Raw genomic sequence first — 27,186 nt, 5'->3', positions numbered from 1 at the left:
CCCCAGGTGTGTGCATGTGTGTGTGAGCGCATGCGTGTGTCCATGTGTGTGTGAGGAAGGGATGTGGTGATGTTTATGTCTGCCCATGTGTATGATGTGGCTCTTTGCAGTAACACAGTAAAAAAATGGCTCTTAGTCACTGACTGGTTGGCCACCCCTGGGCTATTCATTCATTCATTCATTCATTCATCTTCCAAACCGCTCCATCCTCACTAGGATCGCGGGGGTGCTGGAGCCTATCCCAGCTGTCTTCGGGCAGCAGGCGGGGGACACCCCAAATTGGTAGCCAGCCAATCGCAGGGCACACAGAGACGAACAACCATGCACGCCCTCACTCACACCTAGGGACAATTTAGAGTGATCAATCAGCCTGCCATGCATGTTTTTGGAATGTGGGAGGAAACCGGAGTACCCGGAGAAAACCCACGCAGGCCCGGGGAGAACATGCAAACTCCACACAGGGAGGCCGGAGCCGGAATTGAACCCGATACCTCTGCACTGTGAAGTCGACGTGCTAACCACTGTACTACCGGGCCGCCCACCCCTGGGCTAGTGTATGGTTATTTAGAAGAGAATGAAAGTCTCTCACTACGGGCTACTTTGAGCAGAGCCAAAGTACACAGACCATTTTTGTGTATTACATGATACAAATTGTTCAGGCATAGGCATGTCTTCAATGCAGTAAAAATTCCCTAATAAACAGGTGTCAGCGTCCTATCTAATATGTAATGGAATATTTGACATACCGTGTGTGACAAGCACCAATTTAAATGATGAGCAGCAAAGCTACTGCTCATAAACAAATACTTTTATTTCGAACCTTTATTAATCAATTAAAATAAAAGAATATGTATGAAGGCACGACTCCAGGAATTTTCCCCCACTTTGTCTAAAAAGGTGCATATGGGAACTGAAAAAAAATGTCCAAATATATTTAAGATCCCGAAAAAAAAAAAGTACAAATATATTTAAGAGCAGGGATGTCAAACTCATTTATTGTCAGGGGTCACATCGGAGGCCTGCTATGACTGTGAGTCCACATAAATCAGGGGTGTCAAAGTCATTTTTGTCGCTGGCCACAGTGTAGTTACGGTTTCCCTTGGAGGGCCATGATGAATTTGGGGAACCCATATACATGTTTAATCCCCTCCATATATTACATACACATTGTACACATTGCACAACAAATTGATGAATAACTAGTTTTTAAATCAGAAGTCAAGAATAATGACTGTTATTGTACATTACATGTGACAATTTGAAATTATGGTTCAGACTTTAGCAAGCATCATAGAACTTGACATGCTTGATTTGCTTTCGTGGGCCACATAATATGATGTGGCGGGCCTTGATTTTGACACCTGTGATATAAATGTATGATTGTCTTCTAAAATCACAACAAATTGACGAATGACAAGTTTTGAAATCAGAAGCTTGTAAATACTTTGGAATTGTTTGTTCAACGAATTTTAAATTAATTTTAAAGGAGGGATGGCTAACAAAAAATACTAGCAATATCTCACATCTCTGTTGTTAAAAGTGCAAAAAATCATGAAGACATGATTTGCCTTCGCAGGCCACATAAAATGGTGATGCGGGCTGGATCGGGCCCCCAGGCATCGAGTTTGACACCTTTATTTTAGAATCTAAAATAAAATGATGGAGGGGCTTAACCGAGGCTGCACAGATTTCTGACAAGGTTAGCATCCCTTATCTCTGGGGTAGTGTCATCTCCATATAAATGTTACCAGATTAAACCTGTGATGCAAAGAACTAAATGTGAAAAATCTCATCGTTATTCTCCCGTCACCTTTAAAACAGTTGGGTCTAAAATAAATCAAATGGACTGACCTTCTACCATGTTTTTGATTTGGTTTGACCCAACTTTCTGCTTTTGTTTTAATCCAGTAAATTGAGGCTCAGTTCATTTTTTGATACTTTTTTTTTTTTGGCACCCAACTGTTTTTATAGTAAATGGGGACCACAGTAAAGGATTTGGTACAGTGCACCTCTAAAAAAAATTGGCAGCTGATCTACAATAGATAACTTTGCATGGTGCTATTGTTCCAATAAATTGTCTCAAATTGTACATTTTAGCGTATGTATTGGGAAAACAATGTATCCATAACAAATGTAACTACTGATAAACGTCCAATATGCATTTTCCCTGATGAATGTTGGCTCCACCCCAACACACACACACACACACACACACACACACACACAAAATAGATTTTTTTTAAATCTTGCAGGGGTTGGGGGGGAAATCCACGAATAGGTGAATCTGCGGGTGCGGAATCACAATTTGCGGGGGCCCACCTTACTCCCAAAATATTTGTTGTGTTTCACACTGAACTGGAATGTCTATTAATCCATCCATTTTTTTGCACTGCTAATCCTCACAAGGGTCGCAGCTTCGCTGGAGCCTATAATAAATTAAGAAATGGAGTCACCTGACTTCCATCCATGCAACGTGAGTTGAACTTAGTCTGTGTGCCCTGTGATTGACTGGAAACCAGTCCAGGGTGTAGAACTGACCATGTCTGTCCCACTCACTTCAATTACAAAGCGACACTGAATGAGAACCGATTTGATCGGCTGAGTGGTGTCATGCGAGAGTAATTCAAATTCACCAATGGTCTGTCTATTCGCTGTGTATGGCTATATGAACAAAAAATGTACGACCGTAATGTCTGAAAAAGTTGTGCACATAAAATACTAGATGACAGTTGAGTCCCTAAAGCCTGTGCTGGATTTACAATTATATTAAGTCTGGACCCCTATCAAGAGCAAGCAATATCCAGAAAATAGAAATCATACACAAAAGAATCGTAAGGATGTTATTACCTCCTCCTTAGCTTTCTTCTTTATCAATTCCAGTTTGTGTTTAGAGCAACACAACACTCGAAGAAATCACAATGAGCAAATCTCTGAAGATTGTGTTTTTTCTCCTTTTTTTTTACATCAACAATCATATAGCGATACATATATTAAAGAACCAAATTATCAATTACGTTCTCATTTTCATTTGAATGTTGTCATTTATGTACACGAATAGAAACATACAGGCTTTACAACCATGCTGTTCCACACTTCACATTAAATTATACAAATTTACAGCCTAAATTTAATTAAACAAGAATCTATCGTCTGGATATTTATGTGTCTTTTTCCAAAGGTTCAAAAAGAAATGGCGCATACAAATGTTTTAGGTCATAAATTTTGTATATTTTTATCCCACAAGGAATTTATGGGGAGACGAACCAAATTGTGGTCAGGGAGTCATTGAACCAAAATTTTGCAGGCTCACAGCAGTCATAGACAGACACTCGGGTAATCATTGGTGCTTTTCATACCATTTACTATGGATTTATAAAATGAAATGAATGAACACAATCAAATAGTTAAACCCTGCCCATGCATCTGAAGGATGTTTACAGTATCTTCACAATAAATTAACGACAACAAAATTTGGGGGTATCGGCCATTGCACCCTCAAACAGGTTCTTTATCAAATGTAGATTCTTCATTAATTACACACCACATTAAGTGCACTGGGCACAAAACAACAACAAAGAAAAAAACCTTCATTGCACATTCATGAGCCATGCAACATTGCTTGAGTTGTTTTGACTGGTCTGGAATCACGAGCCCCTTTTACACTGCCTGTAGAAGACCTTCGTTTTCAGAGTATAAAAGGCACCGAGATTGAAGGAGGGGGTACAATGTCATCTTGACAATTCTATATTTGGAAGGTAGTATCAGAGCCACAACAGAAACCTGTGTGTAAAGCCCGCTGCAAACCGAGCGTTGCAGCCAAACACAATCAAACTCTTGCACAGTGTGCACAGTTCGGCAACTAGAAACTTGAAAGCAGCTGCATTCTTACTATAAATTCTGCTCATTCTTTAAGGAAGAGACGTTTCATATTCCACCCCCCACCCCCCCCCCCCCCCCACCACTTTTATTCGTTGGGGCATGGAAAAGATTGTTGAAAATAGCCAAACATGCTTGAGAATACTTTTGTTGATACTCCATAAACATTACACAAGTATATGAAGTAAATACAGTTATTTACTGGAATATTGCTTCATCTTGTGATCAGTGATTGGCCCCAAAATCCTGATCATGTCAAGTCTAGTTTTAAGCTAGCGAAACCCAGCCAGCCGCCGCACCACCGCCATGCCATATAAATATAATATACACGGTATACATGCCAGCGCTGATATGATTTGAAGCAGAGAATTGGTTTTAATTTTTAAAAAATGTCGAATTGTTCCACCTCAATACCTCTATATTGAAATGCTTTTCATTGGAGATCGATGTCTTTGAGGGCCACATTGACATGACTAACTGAAGTTGATTCATATTGTAAAATAACAACAAGAAACTCATTGCGTCATCCTCTCAAAGGGAGCTGTACTTCTAACTGGATCAAATTGTTCCAGTTTAAAATGAATCGTCAATGAACACCCCTAATATACATATATATAGTTTTATAACAATACTTATCTGTATTTATAATTTCATGTGTAGCAGAGGTGCTAACTACCGTACTGTTTCCTCCTTGTTGTGTTGGAAGCACCTGTTGGTGTCTAACTCTTCACGTGACATCCAATGCTGGCGCCGATGTCATCTAATGATTTGATTGCGGGAAGCCTTTGGCTATATGAAACTGTACACACTCGCGGCAGTGCCTCACCTTGAATGGTTTCTGCATAAAGAGCGAAGGTGGATAAATGGCTCTTCTGTTATGGCTCTGATGCGTCAATTTTTTGCGATCTTGGTGTAAAAGAGGCAACTGACAGCAAGACAGTGAAGCTTAAAAGTCATCTGCCCATAGTTCAAGATCGATCGAAGACTCAATGCTTTTGCACATGCATCTTCTTCAAGTGCTCTGATTTATTTCCTTCCCATGGGATCATTCCACAAACTGAAGAGGTTCGAGACTTTTGGCGTGGGTCTCCCCCCTCTTGAGCCAATCCTTGCTCCACTTTGCAGGGCTCCGGCTCCCTCTTGAGCGTGATGAACCTTGAATGCTTCTCTCAGGTTCTGAGCTCGCACCTCCTGACTCTGGATCTCCTCCACTAATCGACTTGGGAACCATCCTCTTTCACCGTCGTGGAGCCTTTCCCCCATCATCCAGCCTGCAACCCAAAAACGATGCATGTTGACTAATTGGAACACTGAACAGCTGCGAAGGTGATGTAGGGTCACGCACCGTCATCTGTTCTCTCCAAGAGATTCAAAACGTCGGCCATCTCAATGGAGAGTTCATCAGGCTCCTGGGAGGAGTAGGACTGAATACACTGCACTTGCAAAGAGTCTACAATCACAACAGTAAGGACAGCATTAATAGGATCATATTAGCATATAAAGTGATTATGTCATTCGAAATCTCACCTGATTGGTGTGCGCTGGTCGACATGAAACGGGTGCGTGGGTTTGGAGTCAGCGCACAGATCCATCGAAGCTTATCACTCCTGTCCACAGGATTCCATTGATTAGCACCAGCACTCGTTACTTAGTTTAATGACATCTACTCGACAGCTACAGTAGTGGTCAAAAATAAAACCATGGGCTGGAATGTCATATTGATTTGGGGCATTTAATGATTTATTGGAACTGTTCTTGTCCTCACTGTGGTTGTAGAGGAGGTGTACCCTTATCCGAGCTAGTAAAAACTTGGGAAAAGAATCCTCATCTAGAGTGTATGAAGAGAAATTAATGTTATGTGGTTATATATTAACATGGTTGACAGTAGTATGTTCGATATACTCAACCTTTCTGAATCCAGGAATTACATTGTGGTTGTGATAACAAATTAACATTTTCTTAGAAAAAAAACTTTTTAAAATTATGACAATACAGTACACTCAAAGGGCTCCATATTCATACACAGCGCAGGTGCGCTCGAGCATAAACACTGGCGTATCTTGATTTTCATGCCAGCGCAAGCCTCAATGCGCTTGTTTGGGAATATGGTTCACCTCTCTGTGCCTTGCTGGGTGTTCCTTTATACTCGGGGTGATTTCTATGACATGCATCTGGCTAAACTTGGTGCAGGGAGTGTAACGCGGTTTAGGGGAATTTGATAGAGGTGCAGGCAGATAGATTGTGAGCTCCTCAGACACAGAATATTAGGGTGTAAGGCAGTCTCCAAGTTATTATAAATTGTTAAAAATCTTCCTACTGGCACATCTATGGAAGGCAGCATGAGGTGCAGGTGGGGTCACACACGGACGCGTATGATCCAAGAGGAAAGCGGTGTCAGAGTGACCACTGAACAGATCTGTGCTCTCCCTGAGCAACTTTGCATCATCCACCTGTGGAGGTCTGCTTGCAGCTCCTTAAAAAGGTGCTTTGCACGTGTCAACCTGCCACAAGACTCAAACAAATCTGTGTCTTCTTCTGCCATTTTAAGGATTGTCTGTGCGATATCCGGCTTGCACTTGACATTTAAAGGGGAGAGAGGAGTTGCTTCGATCGGCAGTGAAACAAGTCGGTTGTGTTCATGCCCACAATGGAGCACAACGCCCTTTTTAAAATGCGCCCACACTGCACTGGCTTGTGAAAATACAAAAACCTAAACGAGGCCGCCCATGTGCTGAAATGCACCACACCTCTGGCACAAAAACAGAACCCATAATCTTGACAAGGCCAAATAGGTAGTTGGTCAGGGCATCAGATTGTAATTTTATAAAGCAGTATTTATCAAGTTAAAGTCAAGTCAAAGTCAAACAATATTATGATATTAAAGTCAAATGGCTCTTTTTTCAGGACTGCCGCAAGCCCAGCTTGATCCAAATTCTAAATCTGCACGGAGGCCAGGTGTTGCCATTGTGGGTGTGAACACAGCCACCAATCCAAGCAACTCCTCTCATTAACTTTAAATGGGGCGCGTGATGCTTGACAGTGCATTATGGAGACATCTCGCAGGGGCGTGAACCGAAATTTTTCAGTAGGGTGGCCAGGGTGGTGACATATCACTTAGGGGTGGACATCAGCGCGCGCACGTTTCCTCCTTCCGAAAATGACAAGTCATTGTTGAGCATTTGTCTTGTGGGTTTTTTGTACACAGGCTTTATTTTGGCGGGCCTAGTTCCTGTTGCATTTTGCTTGTTGTGGTTACTTTTGTGCTTCAGGCTGGGAGGGGCATTCTTTGAAGGGCACTCACTCACGCCTGCAAACCATCTGTAATTAACTCAAGTTTAAAAGCCAGTCAGACCTGCATACAGGTGCCAATCGATTCCTGCTCTCACAGTGGTACTTCGGCCAACTCAACATTGTGTCCCTAGGTCTTTTTTAAGTTTTTAATCATATGTAAAAGTCACAATGATACAACCCTCTCAATTCTTCAATACTCTAAATGTTGCTTTTTACTTAAGTTTCTTCCTGTTTGTATTATGCATGTATTGGGCAAGATTGTTTTTTGTATGCATTTTGCTTCATGAAACCATGACTGTGGATGGTATGATAAACAGTGACTTCTCAGCCATGTTGTTTGCTTGCTATGGCGTAAAAGTAACAATTTGTGGTTTATTTTAACTGCAAGATTCAAAGGTTTCCCTTTGGAGTTTATGTTCACGGCAATTGTAAATTAATTCAAATATTCAGTTAAAGGAAATGAATTGTAGCAGAGTATCAAAGAATGAAAGAATACTGCATTCATGTGAAAAAGTCACAGGCAAAAAATATATATCTAGATGTGCGGTGGCCAGGGGTTGTCCAGAAAGTGGCCATGACCACTCCCGGCCACCACGGAGCTCCGCCCAGACATCATAGTGTGGAAAAGGAAGCATGATCCATGCATGACCTGAGAGTGTCACTACCCTTTGCCCGTTTGGCAATAGACAACGTAAGCGATTACCGTCATTGAATGATCTGCATCTCATAACTGCTACCGACCTAAAAATGTCTCAGACCCTCATTGTAGGTATTCGTTGTTTTGAAAATGTTTGTGTGTTTACAGTGCCTGCATGCCCATCAAGTGAGAAATGACACAATTCTGTGAATATTTTGTTACCTGGCTATTTCCGTGTCTGTCATTTTTAGTATCGTGGGTTAACTTTCCAAAATGTGATTCACAAACTTACATGCTTGAAGTCTTGAGCATGTAGCTGACCGGCCGGTCCTCTTGGTTTTCCAGCAATTTAAGATTAAAGACATAGGCTAGCATCTGGCCCTGGTCCTCTAAATCTTCAGTCCTCAGCATAGCCCGTGTGCAGGAGTCAAGAACCTGAAACTTGTCCCCGCTGCAAAGACATTGCCATTGTGTACAGGACCGAGACTGACTAATTACATTTCAAGTGAGAATGATTTAAAGGATGCTTACCTCGAGCTACGCTTGGTGATCAGCAGCAGGTTGTTAAACAGAAACAAGAAGACGGGCTGGTAAAGTTTACGGCTTCGCAATGTCCTGGTGCTCTTTGGTCCGGCCATGAGTTGCACCTCACCCTTCTTGAGCAACCAGCGGGAGTGGGAGATGATGGGCACAGACTACAAGGGAAGAAAGCAAGGTTGACTCTATCGTACATGCTTCTGCATAGCAGGCCTGCATCACAGAATCTCAGCTGAGCTTGGATCCATAGGTGTCAAACTCAGGTCCTGGAGGGCCGCTGTCCTGCATGTTTTCCAAGTCTCCCTGTTGCAACACACCTGATTCAAATGATCAGATCATCAGCAAGCTCTGCGGAAGCCTGACATTGAACCTGTTCATTTGAATCAGGTGTGTTGCAACAGGGAGACTTGGAAAACATGCAGGACAGTGGCCCTCCAGGACCTGAGTTTGACACCTATGCTTAGAGAGTGATCGACTCCTCCTAGGACGCCCCACTTACGAGGCACATGTGCAGTTGTGCGGTTAAAATGCCAAACTGATGGTGCAGTTCTTTACCTTGGATTTAAACTCTAAAGTCTTTTCAATGCTGATGAGCTCCTCCGTCCGACTCATTTTTCGCACACCCTCGTTACACTCTTTCACAATCTGTAGGAGAGACACACACATACAGGAAATATTCCAGATAAATAAAAAAAAAATTAATATGTTCGTCAATGGTCTTAGTCTGACAGAAAAAAATTGCACTTTGTGTGATTGTTAGAAACAATCATGATTGTGAGTTTTCTGTATGATTATTTCCTTTACTTTTACTCCAAAGTATGTTTGCTAGCAATGTCACGTAAGCGCAATAAAATAATGAAAACTTGAATACTCTAATATGTTTGTCTAATAACCTTTTATCATGTCCCTTGATATTTGGAAGTTTTTAATTTAATTAAAGTGCGATGTTTTGGGGGTCTTATGAATAAATAGTCCGTTAATTACAGTAATGTTTGTAACCACTCACTCAGTGCCTTTGGGTTAATTACTGAGGTTTTTAACTTACCTGCTCCAGTCGCTGATGAGCTTTAATGGCATTTGCTTCCCTCTCAGAGTGTTCTTCAGCATTTTTCAGGATATTCTGTGTGAGAGAAGGCGGTGAGCAAAAAAAGAACCAATGATACATTTCAAAGACTTCAAAACCATCATGGTGACTACAAGTCGAGTCGGTATACTCACTTGAACAAGCAACTTGAGTCTTGTAATCCTCTGAAAAGGTAGAATGAGGAATGATGTAAAGGACAGCCCCCTGACACATGGATGATTCTCCAATACTGCCATGGTCTCCCGGAATGCCTGGTTTCCTTCTCTGGAGAGACACACATGTTCACGGTACCAAATTTGATTAATTAACTGTATCACTATATTTGCTCCAATAGTGAAGCAGGGAGTTTATTTACTCAGCTGCAGAAAACACCATTTGTTCATTTACCTGTTAAAGAATGCATCAAGATTTATCAATCCAAAGCTTGAATACATTTCTCCTAGTCTGCTTTAAACATGAAAACCTTCAGTCTGGATATCTTTTGCAGCTGGTAAAAGGCTGTTTTAATGCTTGATTGAATATGATTTCTGAAAGTCAGGTCGAGTCGATCAGCATGCCAAGATTTCGGACTTGGTCTTTGGTTTCGAAAGATAGTGACTCCAGGTGTTTTCTAAGAGAAATACTCTGTTTTTTATTGCCAAAAATAATTACCTCAATTTTGTTTTGGTTCATCCAATTGTTTATTTCCTTGAGACCACGGGTGTCAAACTCAAGGCCCGGGGGCCAGATATGGCCTGTCACATCATTTTATGTGGCCCGCGAAAGCAAATCAAAGATGTCAACTTTCATGTTGTTTCCTAAATCGCGACCAAAATTTCAAATTCTCATTTGTAATAAATAAGAGTGATACTGTAAGCATTTTCTTGTTATCAAACTCCTCATTATAGTATCTCAAACAATAGGTGAATAAACCGTTATTCTTGACTTTTTATATGGTTTCAGTCATAACGGCCCTCCAAGGGAAACTTACTAAAATCTGGCCCGTGACAAAAATGAGTTTGACACCCATGCTCTAGACCAGGGGTGGGCAAACTACGGCCCGCGGGCCGGATCCGACCCGTTGGTCTTTTTATCCGGCCCGCCGAAGATTGGTGCACAATTAAGGTTTGATTGCATTCATTTTGCTTGGACTTGTAATGACAGGTATTTCAACACCAGGTGGCGCAGTTACTTCAAGTTGCAGAGCACAGGGAGGGAGGGGAAGACGAAGAAAGAGGGAGAGAGTAATGACCATGGAAGGGAAAGTGATATGTATCTGATTAAACGAAGCGGGTAACAAAGTACGAAACATTCAGGAGACACCTGGAGTCAGAAAGACTCAAATCTACGAGACTTTGAAAAACAAGGAAGCGATTCTTACTCAGTCCGATTCTGGCAATTTCCATGCTCAGAGTGAATTGCTTGTGGCTCAAGTAAATGAACACTTCCTAGAATGGTTTGATTGTTATCATGTTAAAAACTTTCCGCAAACTGGACCGCTAATAAGAGTCGGAGAGCAGTCAAATGTGTAGAGCGTGAACAACAGGGGGCTCAGTACACATCCTTGAGGAGAACCGGTGCTGAGTGTGATGGTGGAGGAGAATGTTACATTATTACTGGCATACAAAGACATTGTGCTATCTTCTTTATTTTCTATTTCTATTTCTAACTTTTGGCCCGGCCCTCCACAATATTTTCTGCTTCTCATTTGGCCCCCCCGGGAAAATAATTGCCCACCCCTGCAGACAGTAACATAACACGTTAAATGAGCTGATGTCATATGGGAACATTGATAAACAAGGCTGTGTGTCATCCGCATAGCCATGACAACTAAAATTGGTATTCTGAAACATTTTACCTAAAAAGACTGAACAAAGGGGGTCCAAGGATTGACCCTTGAGGGACCCCACAAGTCACAGCGATTTGATCAGATTCAAAAACGTCCAACGGTCAAAGTAACTCAAATAGGATCTGAACCATGTAAGGATTGTTCTATTTTACCCCACTAAAGCGTTCAACCAGTTCAACAGTATATTATGATGAATTGCATCAAATGCTGCAATGAGATCCAATAAGGCTTACATTGACACATTGCCTGCGTCAGTACGTCAGGTTACCATTGTTTTTATCAAGGCCTGTTTAATGAGTTGTTGTTATTTTTTTAATTAATTCAGTTGAACCACACTTCAAAATCGCTGTCTGCTTTTTAATGGTTAATTTCCTTTATTTTCCTTTATTTCATTGTACGGAGGTACCAACAATTTTGTCCACGTTTATGCTTGAGTGTGAGCTTGGTGTCGATTAATAAATGTCTATTCAGGTTTATCGCTCAATCCATTGCAAGACCATTTTGTTTAGGTTGTTTGTAATACATGCAATCTGCCTTTTGGCTAAGACTACAATATTTGTTGAATTCACTGTTGAGTTACACGTCACACAGCTGCAAGACAGGAAAGAGTGTGACGTACACTCTTTACCTAGCTTGTGCAGCTTTCTGCTATGCTGACCTAACAGTGGTGACACACCCATTGTGGCAAATCCATGCAGATCAGGGTGTAGCATTATGGGTGTACCACTTTGCGGTAACATGGCTACAGTAATTAGTATTAACACTTAGAGCTACCGTAGCTGGTGGCACGATCTGTCTTTTTTTTCCGGCATCTATTTGGGGAAAGACACTTGTTCAGTGGATGAGGCACACGGCCCACACCTCACGACATTTACCTCTGTTAATATCTATCTATCTATCTATCTATCTAGTTCTGTCTCTCTCTCTCTCAATCTATCTATAAGTTATTTTATTGCTAAACATCTACTCAATTGATCGTTCTCTGTCTGAACAGTATCAAGGGAGCAAGGTGCAATGTGATTGCGTACAATCTCCTGTGTACAATCCTAACCCGAGAGCCAGTTTCACTGCGTGGTGTCAGACACACCTGTAAGGTAGGTGCGCCTTTGACTTTAAAAGCCTGCTCTTCCAGACCACTCCCTCTCTGTATTTCCTTCTCTGCATTCAGCCTTTATAACTATATCAGCTCTGCAGCTTTTCATGCGTTTGTTTTGTTTTTGCCTTGGTTCCATCTGAATGGATGTGTAAAACTAGTTTACTGATTCGCAAATACTGATGCCGTTCATTTCAAACTGCACATATAATACAAGAGTAATTTCCTCGTTGTGGTGATGCCATTGTGATGCCAAAACAAACTACACAGCATTCAGTTCTACTAAATATTTAGTCACCGTCACTTATTGTCAAACCTAGTTTTTCCAGTTAAGAAAAAGGTAGACTGACACTGCTCATGGCTCTTTGGCTCTCATACCTTCACCCAGGGTTTATGTTATAGTCCCCACTCACATACACATTATGCGTAAACGGCTATCTTTGCATCGATGATGATAGGGTATTTTTTAATTGACAGAGAAAGACACCTCTTAAGTTACTACTACTATTTATTATTATTGCTGTTCTATGTTGAACCACAGTACTAAATATGTTGTTAAGCTAATTATTCTACAATATCAGTCAAAATTTTGAAACATTACAATTGGAACAGTACAGTTTTTACCACCTGGCCATTCCAGCAAGCCGAAGCCATAACATTGGCTCCAGTGAGTTTTATATAAAACAGACAGACAGACGGACAGGCGGACCGACTGACCAACAGATAGATAGTGAAAACTGTCAGCCTGCCTGAATAAAATGCTTTAATTCAAGACAGTGACTCATTGATTCATCATTTTTTGGGTTCATCTCCAGATTGATAAGAACAGACACACTTGACAATGTAACAAGGTGGAGCCCCTCACACTTTTGAGTGTACCGTAATCTGACTTCTGCACACCTCATTGGAATAGACATACTGTACTGTAAATCCATCTTTCTGATGTACCTTCTTTCTACATCATTGAATTAGTGGTACCGTATGTTCTGTCCTTCATTCACAAAATACTGGTCTTCTAGTGAGCCATCCATCCATCCATCCATTTTCTGATCCGCTTATCCTCACAAGGGTCGCGGGGGGTGCTGGAGCCTATCCCAGCCATCTCTGGGCAGTAGGCGGGGGACACCCTGAACCGGTTGCCAGCCAATCGCAGGGTACACAGAGACGAACAACCATCCACACTCACACTTGGGGACAATTTAGAATGTTCCCTTAACTTGCCATGCATGTTTTTGGAATGTGGGAGGAAACCGGAGTACCCGGAGAAAACCCACGCAGGCCCGGGGAGAACATGCACTTCTAGTGATCCCAAGAGCCAAAGAGAAGTTAACAGATTCTAGACCATTATGTATTCAGGCTCTTGTGCTCTGGAGTGCCCAATCCACGGATATTAGAGCCGCTACCTCAGTAGAGATGTTTAAAACACGACAAAATACTGATTTATATATTCTTGCATTTAGCTGACCTACGAGTTGGCCTGTTTGACTGCTGCTTCTATTCTTTCTGCTGACCCCTCTTCCCTGCCCGGCTTGGGGAGTGAGGTGAGGTGACGATGACCGAATTGGAAGTCACTATCTGGATTCTGTAAAGATCGGAGGTTAACCACATCCACGGAAGCGAGGTAATAGAGATTTCTGCATTGACCAACGAGCGGGGACCCACTTCACTAAAGATGTCTTGTTGCAGTGTATCATTTGACTGAATGGACATTATTTCAACTAACATTGCATAGCACCATAATTATGTGTGAAATGTTGCCCACTCGGCATCCATTGCAGCCTGGTTATCCTGGAAGGGGGATTCCCCCATCTGCGGGCCCTTCTCAAGGTTTTTCATTTCCCCCCAGATTTATTTATTTTATTTTTTTTGGAGATTTTCCCTTGCCCTCCTGGGGGTTAAAATCAACTGTGGGCATGTGAAGCCCTTTGAGATGTTTCTGTGATTAAGGGCAATTTGATTTGACTACCCATCCATCCATTTTGTAATGTGATTATCCTGTTCAGGACCATAAAGTAAGTTGCCTACCCTGAGATGGGTACAGTATATCATTAATTAGATATTGATCAGGACAAGTCTCAAGCCTGCTGTACTAAGTCAGCCATGGGAACCACCACACAACCAACGACTGATGTTCACCGATGTCATGTACATCAGCAAACGACTATGGCATGTCATAGAACTGGTGTTTTAGTGCATATGTGCTACCTGTCTTGTGTGGAGCGTGGGAACATGTCACTAGCTTATGTGTTGTGTTTATTATTTTACTTTATGTTAAGTGTTTTGTTAAGTGCTTTGTTACAGCTGCCGGTGTGGTGAAAGCGCTATATAAATCAGCATGTATTGTATTGTATTGTTTTGTATAATGTGTTGGATGAGAAGCGATATACAGTGCACGTCTAAATTCACAACCACACCCTTCACAGTTGTCATTCTCAAAAACAATGCTTTTTTTTTGTTTTACAAGCGTGACTCCTATTTCACTCACACGCTTGGTGATTAATTTTTCTTTGCAGATCATGCACTGGAATTCTGCAAATACCAAAGTTATTATCTCAAGAAATAGGTGATTTTCCACTCTATAATCACATGAGTAAAGCTGTTTCAATCACTTAATCAAATATAAGAAACTCCTCGCCGCCATAAAACAGGTTAGTTTGTCAAAAGATGCAGGTACAGTATATTCCCAAAGTATTACAATCAATTGTCAGGGGTATAAACCCTTGATGTTATGACTGACTTTCAGGTATTTTTTTTTGTGAATAGGTTATACACTGTGGACCTCAGACCTCGTAAAACAGAGACCTCTCTTTCTTTGATACAGATAATTTGCTGAATCTTAGTGTCGAATGTGCAGCGATACCTAAAAGTGAGCACACGCCTTCTCATTTAAGAGCATGAGCAATACTCTTAAAAAAAGTACTTTCGGTTTCACATGAATAAAATGTGATCAACTAGTGTCATTTTCTACTCTTTCCCTCAAAAATGTTCAAACGACATATGTTAGTTTTATATATTTTAATCATGCCCAACCGATGTACATGTCCGAAACCAATGGAACCCAAGGATTTTTTTTTTGGTCACTTTTTGGTCAAATTTGTATTGTTTTAGCTGTTTACACAAAAATAATGTTTTGGGAATGCAGACACTCCCACAACCACCGCCGAAAATGTTTTGAGGCACATTCGTCACCAATATTAGATGAAGGCGCATAGTGATTGCCTGTCTCCCAGTCAGAAGTATCTGGGGTTGCCCCTCAACCATTTAATGACATTTTTATTTTATTTTAATAAACTAATACTATGGGCGGCCCAGTGGTTGACTGTTTAGCGTGTTGGCCTCACAGTGCAGAGGTGCAGGGTTCCATTCCATGGATGTAATTAAATGTACTCAAAAACTCTCATTGTAAAATTTACTTAGAATGTCTGAGTAAAAAAAAAACGTTACTAGTTTTTTTTCCAAATAGATATCACTCAATTTTTTTTGTCAGTGTAGCATCTACCATTTACTTTTTAATCAGGCTATTTCATTGTGGAACTATAGTGCCATAATGAAACAAACCATTTTTACACAGGTGCACTTTGGAGCATTGACAATCAATGAAAGTGTTGCAGTGATCATAAGAGGCAATCTTCATTTCACTCTTATCGGAACAAATGACTCCTATTGATATTGAAAAGGACTACGGAGCAGAATGCAATACATTATAAATAATAATAAAGAATACTCACGAAATTCTCCTGTAGTTCTTTTCCTGGTACACCTGGTTGATGACATACTTGATGAAGACACTGAAGTGCTCAACAGCATGGTTGTAAACAATGTCACACACATCCGAAATCAAAATGGACTTCTCAATTCGGTGTTCAAGATCCATCAGGAACCTAAGAACATAAGAACAGTGTTATGAGTGATTGCTAAAAAGGAAAAAAAAGTCTGTTTCCTGGAATGAATTGAATAGGAAGTGAATGACCAGCGATTTGTGTTCAGCAAAGCGTTATCCTACCGTTCACTGGCTTTCATGACTTCTTCAATGTTGGAGAAGAGAAAGTGCATATCGGATTGGCTGAGGATGTTTATTAAAGAAGGATTCCGAAGGAAGTGAGTTTCGAGAATCTCCAAACTCTTGTAGTATGACGCCTCTGAAGTAATAAGCTCAAACATGGCCTGGACAGAAAAAAGGAATATTGTCATTATTATAAACGAGAGTAATTCAACCAACACAATATTGACCTATGACAATAATAAATTGTGCCTTGTCAAAAAAAAATCATGTTGTGTTGACTAAACTAAAAATGGATATGTTGTGCGCTAACAAGCATCACAAAGAATATCCGTGCAAAACAATAACAATAAAAACAACGACAATAAAAAACATTTGGGGAAGAAAGCTGCGCCATTGAAAATGCCCATCCCAATTGCAAAGCATTATTGATCACCTCTTGCATTATAATTTCTTTGTGGGGCAACTGGGTGAGTAGTCCACTGGCCTGCACCACTTCCAGGTTCTGCCACAAGCTCAGCGCGCGGGCATTGTTCCTCAGCTGTAGCTGTAACACTGGGGGCGAAGAGACATTGGACTCCGCAAACATGGTGGAAGGACTTCGATGCTCACGCTGTCGCCTCTGCTCAATCTCCTGCTTCTTCGATGTGTCTCGGTATTCCTGATACAAGAAGGCTGGAAAAACAAAATAAAATATGACATTAGCTTGAAGGTTTTTTTTGTTTGTTTGTTTTTTGCAGAGCCCGCTTTTTCTATATCATTTATCCTCTTCAAGATCTCAGCAGATTTGGAATCTGTGGTAAAAGGTAAACTACATCCTTGTATGAAGACAAGCTAGGGGGTAACCATGAATGGGACGTTGACCATAAATTGAATATAGCAGCATCATGAAAGTCAATTAAGTGAAGTACTACACTGGGGTGGCCACAGTGAGTCAATTGCATGATTTGTTTGGCAAACATCACTCAAGCTTTGTGCTTTTACAACTGTAAAATAATAGTTAAATTGAATGAAGAGTTGAGATTTGGGGTTAGAAAAGGGTCTAATCCAACTCCTGTGGATTAAGTAATCAATAGTATACAAGTTAAAAGGGTTCGTCTTTGCCTATACTGTTCAACAAGTTTTGTTTTTGTTCTGGGGTTTTTTTTTGGGTGGGGGGTAGTTCTGGGGTTATTTTTCTTGCCAGTGTGAAAGCTCAGAGAAGCGGACATGTGTGCACCCTCTATTTTATTTATCTACTTCGGTCCAGACCAGAGGAGGCCTTCCCAAATAAAAGCGTTAAACAGCAAATGAGACAGTATAAGCACCCCGAAAGATTAACCCTTTCATGCACCCTGTAAACCAGGGGTGTCCAAAGTCGGTCCTCAAGGGCCGCTGTCCTGCCTGTTTTCCAGCTCTCCCAGGATCAACACACCTGATTCAAATCATCAGGATCGTTCGAATGCTGCTTCAGAGCTGGCTGATGAGCTGATCATCTGAGTCAGGTGTGTTGCAGGCGGGAGAGCTGGAAACAGGCAGGACAGTGGCCCTCCAGGCCCGGAGCTGGACATGTCTGCTGTAAACCGATAACGGTGTGGTAAGCTGTCCATTGTAGTAATCGCTGTCCCTGAAAAGGTTAACCAATGGAATTGTCTTTTTTTTTTTTTTTTTTTTTTTTACTGAGTATGAATCTGAACATAAAGTATTGCAAGACAATGTGATTGTACTAATGGAGAGACATTGCCGTTTTACATTCAATGTAGGAGTTGAAGAAGGAAACCAAGAATTTTTGGGCGGGTTCAAAGTTCACCGATAAGAAAAGCCATATTTTTCATTTTCTATCGACTGCGTCTATACCAAAAGTTAAGGTGGCTTGAAACAGCAGGGGTGCGTTGCATAATCTCCCCCAGTCATAACTGCAGATTGGTTTGGTGGGCGTCGAACTGGATTGCACGTTACATAAGAGTGAAAAAATACGCAGCTGAAAAATGCACAGTGCGGAGATGTATGTGTAAGCAACAATAAGGAACTGACATTTCCCAGTCATTTTCAAATAATGCATGCATTATTTGACCTGAAACATGCATTGAAGATAAAAGGTTTATTGGACTCTTGACCCATAAGCCAATAGTTGTACCTCTGATAGCACCACTACTATGTCTTAACAAGTATAACAGGTCAATTAGGAATCGAATTTGTGGCAGCCCGAGAGGGGATGACAGCTCGAGAACACGTTGAACAGCAATTCGCGTTCTCACCGATGTTTTTGACAATGTTGATGGTGTGACTGAATGTCTTTGAGTTAGCTCCATTGCTCAGCAACCTGAAATTAAAGAACAGCAGACAGATAATTGTGAAAGACAAGCGGGCAAGCAGGTGGAAGATTATGTTCACGATGTGTCACTGGACATAAGAATTTAAATGAGACGGCAGGACAAGCAGTTATGTCACAGCACAGACACTGTGACTTGTTTGTGTTTTACTTACTCTTCATTAACATTCACTCCCAGGCAGCACAATATAACACCACTTATTAAATAGAATTTTCAGTTGCTATGCACAAAAAAATTATACGTTTGCTTATTATGTTCCTTGCATGCTGGTTTTCAGATCATTTAGTTGTAGCAGAAACCCACAAGCTTTAATTATTTGCCCATATCCGGCATTTGCAGTGTAATTTGGTCAAACCTGTGGTTGAAGTTGTCCCGGTCAGCACCCTCCGGACTAGGCATTCCCGAACGCATGGTATTTCCAATGTCGCGTACAGTGCAGGCTGCAGTCGTTTGCTCAGACAGCTTTTTAATGTCTCCGCTAAGTATGCTGTGAGTCCGGTATGAGATGGAGTCGGCCGTTAAAGCACTGTTGTGGTAGGAGGTAGAAGATACGTCCACGCTGCCTCCTCCCACACCTCCTCTTCCCTTATTCACAGCATCCTTGTTGCACAAAGCATAATATCTGCTGCTGGCCACACCATTGCTTGGCAACACAGGTCTGGAATGAGGGAGATGTGGTGAAATCAGAGACTTGCATTTCATAACACAAAAGCCACTTTTGACTTATAGCTATCCAAGCCCATCCTTAGAACAGAAATTCCAACGCAAAGTGTGATCACGATATGTACATTTGTTGGTTTGTTTTCGTGGACGTGCTACAAGTCTAGCCATATATACAACTAATTGTTGGAATTTTCGCCTTTGGACAGTATTGCCATAATGGGTCACTGATTATGGGTTGTGAGCATGTAAACATTTGTCTTAATTTTCCTTATTTATAGTTTCTGAAAATAAAACTGAAGGCAGATAGCTTCACAAACAAATCCGATTTAAAGTAGGAGTAGTGAAGTCACGTGCATGTCTGATTATGACAAGACAAATTGTTTGTACACGATACATTTCATTTTTGTTTTGCTGGCAACCAGTTCCGGGTGAACCACACATACTGCCTGAAGACGGTTGGGATTGGTTCCAGCCAGCTTGAGACCCACGTGAGTAAAAGGGATCATGGATGGATACGGTTTGTATAAATGACCACCCTTGTGCAGCTAATTCCCAATAATTCTCACAAACTGAAGGTGTATACTAGTTCTTTTTTTCACCCCTTTGAAATCCCAATGATAATTTAAAGGAATGTGTGCTTCGTGTTTAGAAATATTCACATACACATGCCTCGAAAGTACTTGTCAAGACAGATATCTCAAATAACACGGGGTTTTTGGCGTGTGATTTTATATTGTATCTACTTACACTGCAGTTTTGACAAATACAGTATGGGTACCGTATGGTTTAATGAGCCACATACAGTATATGACATTTATCATTTACTGTTGGTGTGGAATGTTACACATATTAACAGACTACTTACACTCGTTTTAGTCTCAGTTGATCAAAAGAACTTTACTCACAATTTGAAGCGCTCGCATCATGTTCGATGTATACTGTAAAACTGAAAATGTCAGATACTGCGTCTCTTTTATTGACGGTCTAATGGCCCTCAGTGTGTCTGCCAGCATTGTTTCAACATGCAACAAGCACATTTGTTTTGGTGTTTGATAGTCAAAGTGCAGTAAGTCAACTCACCGACCACCCGCTGACAGTTCCGGTGATTTATGGGGTGATGGACTATTAGAATAAGAGTTTGCTGATGTGGTGCTGTCCACTCCAGTCCTGGGAGAACCTGGTGTAAAGAGTCAAAGTTGGACATGGTTTGAAAGAGAGAGGAAAAAAAGAAAAGAAAAATGAAATGTAGCACAATATGAAATAACAAAGCACTGTTTGTTTGATTGTTTCTTTGTTTGTTTGTTTTGTGGCTGAACTAAGTGAGTGCCAGAGCAATGAACACTGAAGTGTGACACTGTGATTTTATTGCAATGGGATTGACTATAAATATAAGTTAAATGTTTTTCAGCAAGTGCATTATGTGCACAATATTCATCATATTAAAGAAAACAGCATTCATAAAGATTCTGGCTAGCCATCTAGCTAGCTAGCTAGCCGCTACTATAGTTGGGAGTCTATATTACTGTATAGACCGACGAATTGATTATTATTCAAACAATAAACAATGATGAATGTCTCTACGCTCGGTTTCAAACTTGGGTTTTATGGACAGCCGGGTCAAAGATTAACTTTAACCAAGGTGATGGAAAGGCTTAAGCTTTGGGGAAGAACATATTTGATTGTGATCACAAACACACAAGCTCATCTGTGAAACTCGGTGGAGGTGATGGCTTGGGTTTGCATGATATCTTCTGGGAGGTGGGGCCTCATTTGTCTTCAGTTATGTAACACATGACAGCATCATCAAAATTAACTCGGAAGTCTACGGGAACAGGTCGTCTGCCAATACAAAGAAAGATGTGACAAAACTAATTGGGAGAGCCCTCAAGATAATCCATCCATCATATCTGAGCCGCACGAAGGTTTGCAGGCATGCTGAGCCTATCCCAGCTGTCCCGAAACTGCTGCCAGCCATTCGTAGGGCACACACAGACTAGCAAACATTCAGACGCACAGTCACACCTACGGGTAATTTAGAGTGTTCCATTAACCTACCATGCATATTTTTGGAATGTGGGAGGAAACCGGACTGTCTGGCGAAAACCCAAGCAGGCACGGGGAGAACATGCAAACTCCACACAGGAAGGCCAGGGCCCGGAATCTAAGCCTGGATCTCTGTGAGGCGGACGAGCTATCCAGTCGACCACTGTTCCACCACCGTAAGATAAAAATGGCCTTCCCCAAAACCCAAACTGCATCAACAACAAAGGAGTTAATCAAGGGAAAGGAGTGGAAGGTTTGCGACTTGCCAAGTCAGACTCAAACACCAGAGAGCATGCACTTTACGTCCTAAGGAGAAGAGTGAATGGATGAACCTTTCCAAAACAAATAACTATTCAAATACACAGTTTTATTCATCTAGAAATATCATATTTTATTACAAATGATGCTACTTTCTAATTTGTGTCAGATGTAAATGTAAAGTACCCAGTATCCATCCATCCATCCATTTTCCGAACCGCTTGATCCTCACTAGGGTCGCGGGGGGTGCTGGAGCCTATCCCAGCCATCTCCGGGCAGTAGGCGGGGGACACCCTGAATCAGTTGCCAGCCAATCGCAGGGCACACAGAGACGAACAACCATCCACGCCCACACTCACACCTAGGGACAATTTAGAGCGTCCAATCAGCCTGACATGCATGTTTTTGGAATGTGGGAGGAAACCGGAGCACCCGGAGAAAACCCACGCAGGCCCGGGGAGAACATGCAAACTCCACACAGGGAGGCCGGAGCTGGAATCGAACCCGGTACCTCTGCACTGTGAAGCCGACGTGCTAACCACTGGACTACCGGGCCGCCCTAAGTACCCAGTAATAAAAGTTATATTAATATTTTTCTCTCCTATTCATCTTCCCAGGTCAAAACCATTTTTTCCATCTTACAGCAAAAATAAAGGAATTGGCCTGACTGTTCCAAAACTTTTGGAGGGGAGTGTAGGTGGGAGGTCAGTCAGCATGAACTTGCTGTATGTCACCTAGTACTGTAAGTGACTGCACTGCACGCTACAACCTTAATATCATTCCACCATATCGTTTGTAGTTGTGCTTGTTACAAAAAAAGCATTTTAAGAATAAATTGGTCACTGTATGAAAATAAAGCTATAGGACTCTATTTTCGAGCCCAGGGCAAATTTAAAACTTAAAAACTTAGTCTAACTATGCGCATAAGTGGAATTTTCTTTCCTTTGGTGTTTTCATAGACAGTCGGCTTGATTCCTGGCCAACTGAAGCGGCTCCTCTCACTTACTTCAGCGCAGGATAGGCGCGTGGTCTACATGGCAGAACCAGAACAAGAGTCCATGCAGCAGAGGATACTGTGTAATGAACTGCAAGATCTCTACTTGCAGATGATGCAAAGTTGGTCACTGTGAAGTGGGCACTTGGTGACTGCCTTCCACCATTGATCTTACCTCTGGGTGTGACAACAATCCTCCACTGCCCACCCCCACCACTAAGACACACTCACCCATTGCTGTGCACAGTAGGAGGTGCTTTGAAAACAATATATTAAAGATGATAATGATAACAATAATAATCGGTTGAATGAATTGATTTCTACAATAATTCAGAAGGATTGATACATGCTGTTGTTATATTTATGAATGAAGTATGCTAACAACCACCAAAAGCACAGAATCTGTCTGCCGGCGGTTAAATCAAAGCCACCAAAATCGCATCACACCAACTGCGCCACAACTTAGACCTACTTTTAACTGGACTAAGGTGTAGTCTACTTTCTGTCAGCAAATTGTCAGCTGTGCCAGAGACGGAAAACGGCCTCAGTCTGCTGGCATGCGCAGCATGGCACAGCGTGGTCTACCAAACCCCCAAACATGGTAAACTCGGCTTGCTCCAGCACGATAATGAAGATGCACTCGTTTTTAATCTGAGCCCACGTGCGCCTGTCTACGAAAATAGAGCCTGTAATGTTACAAGATTAAAGTCAAGTATTTTTTACTTATTTAGTGTCAATTCACAAGAGGCTATAGATAGATAGATAGATAGAGATTGAGTTACCCGGGGAGGGGTAGAAAATAATGTATACAACAACAGCTGTATCAACAACAGCAATAAAGTTGGATTTTATGAGAGTAAAATCAAAATTTTAACAATGAATGACAAAATTGTCTCATGACTGTCAAAACACATCTCAGAACAGCACCCATTGTCTCTCAGTATATTTTTAAAGAACTGTATATTACATTATTGTTTTTGGTGTGACCCTCATAATCCTTTGCATTAAAACATTGAGGTTTTAAATAGCAGAACAGAAACATCCATCCGTCCAGACACGCCCTAAAAATTCGCTTAGAAAATATGCATGAACCTGTTAATGCGGCGTCATCAGTGCATAACGTGTTTAGTTCAGTGTCAGAAGAATAAGGCATAATTAAGAAACATTTGCATAAAAATGCCCAAGTAAAGCGTGGAAACTGCTTGAAGTCACCCAGGAAGCAAAATGCCAATCAAGCACCGAGCATAAATACAATTTGTTCCATGTTCACATGTATTTTTGGTTTATTATTGAGTAGAAGTTGACTTCACTGAGAAATCATCTGATTATCAGTGCTTCCACTTTTCTGTATGTGTTACAAAATCAACAACCTTATCAACAGATCTCTGACAACACTTTCAGACAAGCCTTGGTGCTTTTTATGACTTGTACTGCCTTTCTAATGCATGCCTGTCTTACTGTGTACTATCACCCTATAACCCTCTGGAGGCCTGCTCTATGCTGAGCAAAGTCCAAGCCAAACACTTTGGTGTGGCTCAGTGAGAATGGTTAATTCCTGCTGAGAATAATGGTTTCTTTACACAGTAAAAAAAAAAAAAGTCAATAAGAATAATAATAATAAAGCATTTCCATCATTCACTTGGCAGTTGTTGAACGCTAGTCTGTGAGTAAAAAGCGAATTCACTTTAAAAGTTTACTCCTAATTATTTGTGTTTTGTCTGATGACGTCAGATGTTGACGCGGAACATTTCGATATTACTCAGACAACTGTGTTATTTTAACCCAACAGGTTACTCAGGTTGCACCCACACAGATTTGCACTGCAGTAGAATATGTGGGAAGCCTTTGTCGCACATTTAGCAGCGTCTGACTCTATATGTCAATTTGACAGTGATACAGAGTGACACAATATGGCGTCTGAAGTTGAAGCCGTACTGAAAGTAAAGCATGGAGAGGTCTGAGGTGAAGAGTAAATTGGCTCCAACGCAAGGGTGTTCATTTTGACAGTAGATTGCATTTAATGAGATTGAATTAGACTGTTTCTCAAATTGTTACCGACAAGGGACCAGTTAATCAATATAAACCTATTATGACTACCTCTCAGGCTATGTCCACACGTACACAGATATATTTTTGAACAATTATACTCTCCCCGGTTAGGGGGTAACGACGAAAAATAATCCAAAGCGTGGAGAAGCACCATCAGTTGACGTTGTTGTGCATTTGATCACCTCTTTTTCCCACATTATTTTTAAATTCTCTTGAGCATGTCAGAGCAGGAAATGAATTTCGCACACGGAGGGTGACATCGTCATCTGACTTTTTCTCTTGTTGAATACAGCTTAAAAACTTTGGTCCACATTGCACATTTCAAATGACACATGCCATAAAAGTGCTGTTCTCTCCGTCAATACCCGGAAGCTGATAAGGAAGTTCTGCAAAAATATTCGCACTGTCTGGAGTTTTCTAAAATTATAATGTATTATGGCTAAAAACAACATTTGCATGTGGATAAAAAGCCGTGTTTTGAAAAATATCATTGTTTGTGGGGATATGGATGGGGCTTCATTTCGAGGATATGCAACAAGGATGGCGATAGAACGTAAACAGAAACTGTTGACAATGAAACTTAAAGGTTGCCTTTTGAATGTTCGTATGTTTTACTATGCCAAAAACCAGCACTTACTGAACAGTAAACGATCTTAAAATATGACTAAAACTTGGACATGCACTCTCTATGTAGTTAGAGGTAGTGTCGCAAAATAAATACATCACTAAATCAGGTGAAGTTGGTCTACTTGTGGTGTCTCAGGGACCACTGGTGGTTCTGTGGGCCACACTTTAAGAAACACTGGCTGACATGTGGCCATTGGGTATAAACTCCACAAGTATATAGCAAAAACAACCTAGATCCCCATATGATTCGATGTTTTCTTACTTTCTGAGTTTTCAGAGGCAGCCATTCTCTTCCTCCTCATTGAACGGTAAAAGCGAGAGTTTCTGCGAATAGGCTCTCTGCTCAGGCCTACCCTGGATTCATCATCATCATCGTCATCATAGTACTCCGCGTGGCTGGACAGAGCCAAAGCGGTGGGATGCTTGTCTGGCGTGTCCTGGGATTTTGTCCCCCACTTGCCCCGAAACAAGGCAGCCACAGACATGGTGAATGTATCACGGTTCTCGATTTCAAGTCTGCTCAGGAAATTCAGTGCGACTCGGAGGAAACTTGATGAAAATAATCCATCCTAATCAGCCAGAATCCAGAAGAAAATCCATCTTGAGAAATGATTGGCTTTCGTGATTATATTTATGAAAAAAATACTCGTAAATCCCAAACAGGAGTGGTGAATTGTAGTGTAAGCAGCAAAACAAAAAGGTCAATGTTGCTCAGCTCCTCTCCATTCTGTCCTGTTGTTAGCTACGCTGGCAGCCAGTGGGACCAGAGTGCTTTGCTCATTTCTACCTAAGCTGTAATTATTGCATTTATGACTCGCTCTCCCTCTCCTGCTCTTTGTCCCTCCTCTGTTTGGCTCCGTCCCTCACTCTACACCACCCAGTAACGCGTTGACATTCCTCAACTCAACCTGGCCTGCCTGCCTGTTTCTCTGCCCTAAAATGCACTCGGTTGCCGAACCAGAAAAGTGAACCACTGGCAGATTACAGTGTAATGTGGCTCTCCATTTTAGATCGTCTCCCCCGCCTTAAAGCAAAGTTAAATTATACATCAAAAGCGGAGAGCGAAATGACTAAAATAGCTGCTAGCTAGTCGTGTCAGTGTGTGAAGGTGTGTGCCAAGAACTGCGAGTAATGTTCCTGATCCTGTTGAGCCAGGGCCCCATACACAAGTAATTTTTTCTGGTCAGCTGACAATAAGAGTTTAAAGTTCACTTTAGCCTTTTTGTATAGCGAGAATAAAACTGAATGTGTTGGTGTTCGACCATGCTCTCTCCTGTCCTCCATTATCCTTTCTGTAGATTGAGGGCATTTTGTTTGAACTTGTTGTATTTAGGTCGATTCCGACAATAATTTATAACCAAATAAAGAAATGTGTTATGAAATCAGGTGCATGTGTGAAATAGGCAATTAATTTGTCAGTTTGAAAGGCTACCCTTATTCTGGGTTTAACATTTGGTTGTCCTTTCATTTTACTTACACTATCAATTAGCTCGTTAACACCAGTTATAGATTGAAAAGGTGACTCTACCTCAATAATATTGTTTATTAATTCTAATTTAAATAATGAACTCATTTGCTTGGTATAAATAGTTGAAGCTCATGGTGACTGCGGATGATATCTTTACAGGTTAACTACACAGTGTGGCTTGAACTAGCCTCGCAGTTCAATTTTACTGTCAAATTTGTATGAGGCAATGTTGCAACAATTAATGATTTACAAAGACATGAAATTGTCTTTAATAGCACATTTAGAAACTATTCACTGAGGGCGCCCTGATTGCATAAACATGAATTGGCCTCATAGATAGATAGATAGATAGATAGATAGATAGATAGATAGATAGATAGATGGATAGATAAAGTGGTAATAAAAAGCCAGGTTGTTGTGATATAA

The 27,186-nt window shown here is 41.2% G+C and overlaps 1 protein-coding gene across 1 annotated transcript; it reads right to left on the bottom strand.

The window, feature by feature from the left end:
- Positions 1-967: 967 nt before the first annotated feature.
- ngef (neuronal guanine nucleotide exchange factor) lies at positions 968-26,127 on the bottom strand. Its single transcript, XM_086125727.1, has 15 exons — positions 25,555-26,127; positions 20,402-20,498; positions 19,014-19,316; positions 18,584-18,648; positions 16,783-17,021; positions 16,350-16,510; positions 16,075-16,227; positions 9,560-9,689; positions 9,387-9,461; positions 8,897-8,986; positions 8,336-8,499; positions 8,097-8,255; positions 5,404-5,483; positions 5,222-5,326; positions 968-5,147 (listed from the first exon to the last, which is right to left on the bottom strand). Exons 1-15 carry the CDS (start codon positions 25,775-25,777, stop codon positions 4,903-4,905), a joined length of 2,289 nt encoding a protein of 762 aa, XP_085981853.1. The 5' UTR covers positions 25,778-26,127; the 3' UTR covers positions 968-4,902.
- Positions 26,128-27,186: the final 1,059 nt, after the last annotated feature.

The sequence above is a fragment of the Hippocampus guttulatus genome, chromosome 12, assembly GCF_054856545.1.
Source record: "Hippocampus guttulatus isolate MCC_2025c chromosome 12, RoL_Hgut_1.0, whole genome shotgun sequence".
NCBI classification, from domain to species: domain Eukaryota; kingdom Metazoa; phylum Chordata; class Actinopteri; order Syngnathiformes; family Syngnathidae; genus Hippocampus; species Hippocampus guttulatus.
The sequence above is the reverse complement of the archived record's forward strand: the minus strand, read 5'-3'. Positions and strand labels throughout refer to the sequence as shown.

Coding starts and splice junctions, on each gene's coding strand:
- ngef (XM_086125727.1), bottom strand. CDS start 25,777: ATGTCTGTGGCTGCCTTGTTTCGGGGCAAGTGGGGGACAAAATCCCAG. Junction 20,499..25,554: donor TGCCTCTGAAAACTCAGAAA/GTAAGAAAACAT, acceptor TCTTTACACCAG/GTTCTCCCAGGACTGGAGTG. Junction 9,462..9,559: donor GACTCAAGTTGCTTGTTCAA/GTGAGTATACCG, acceptor TCTCTCACACAG/AATATCCTGAAAAATGCTGA.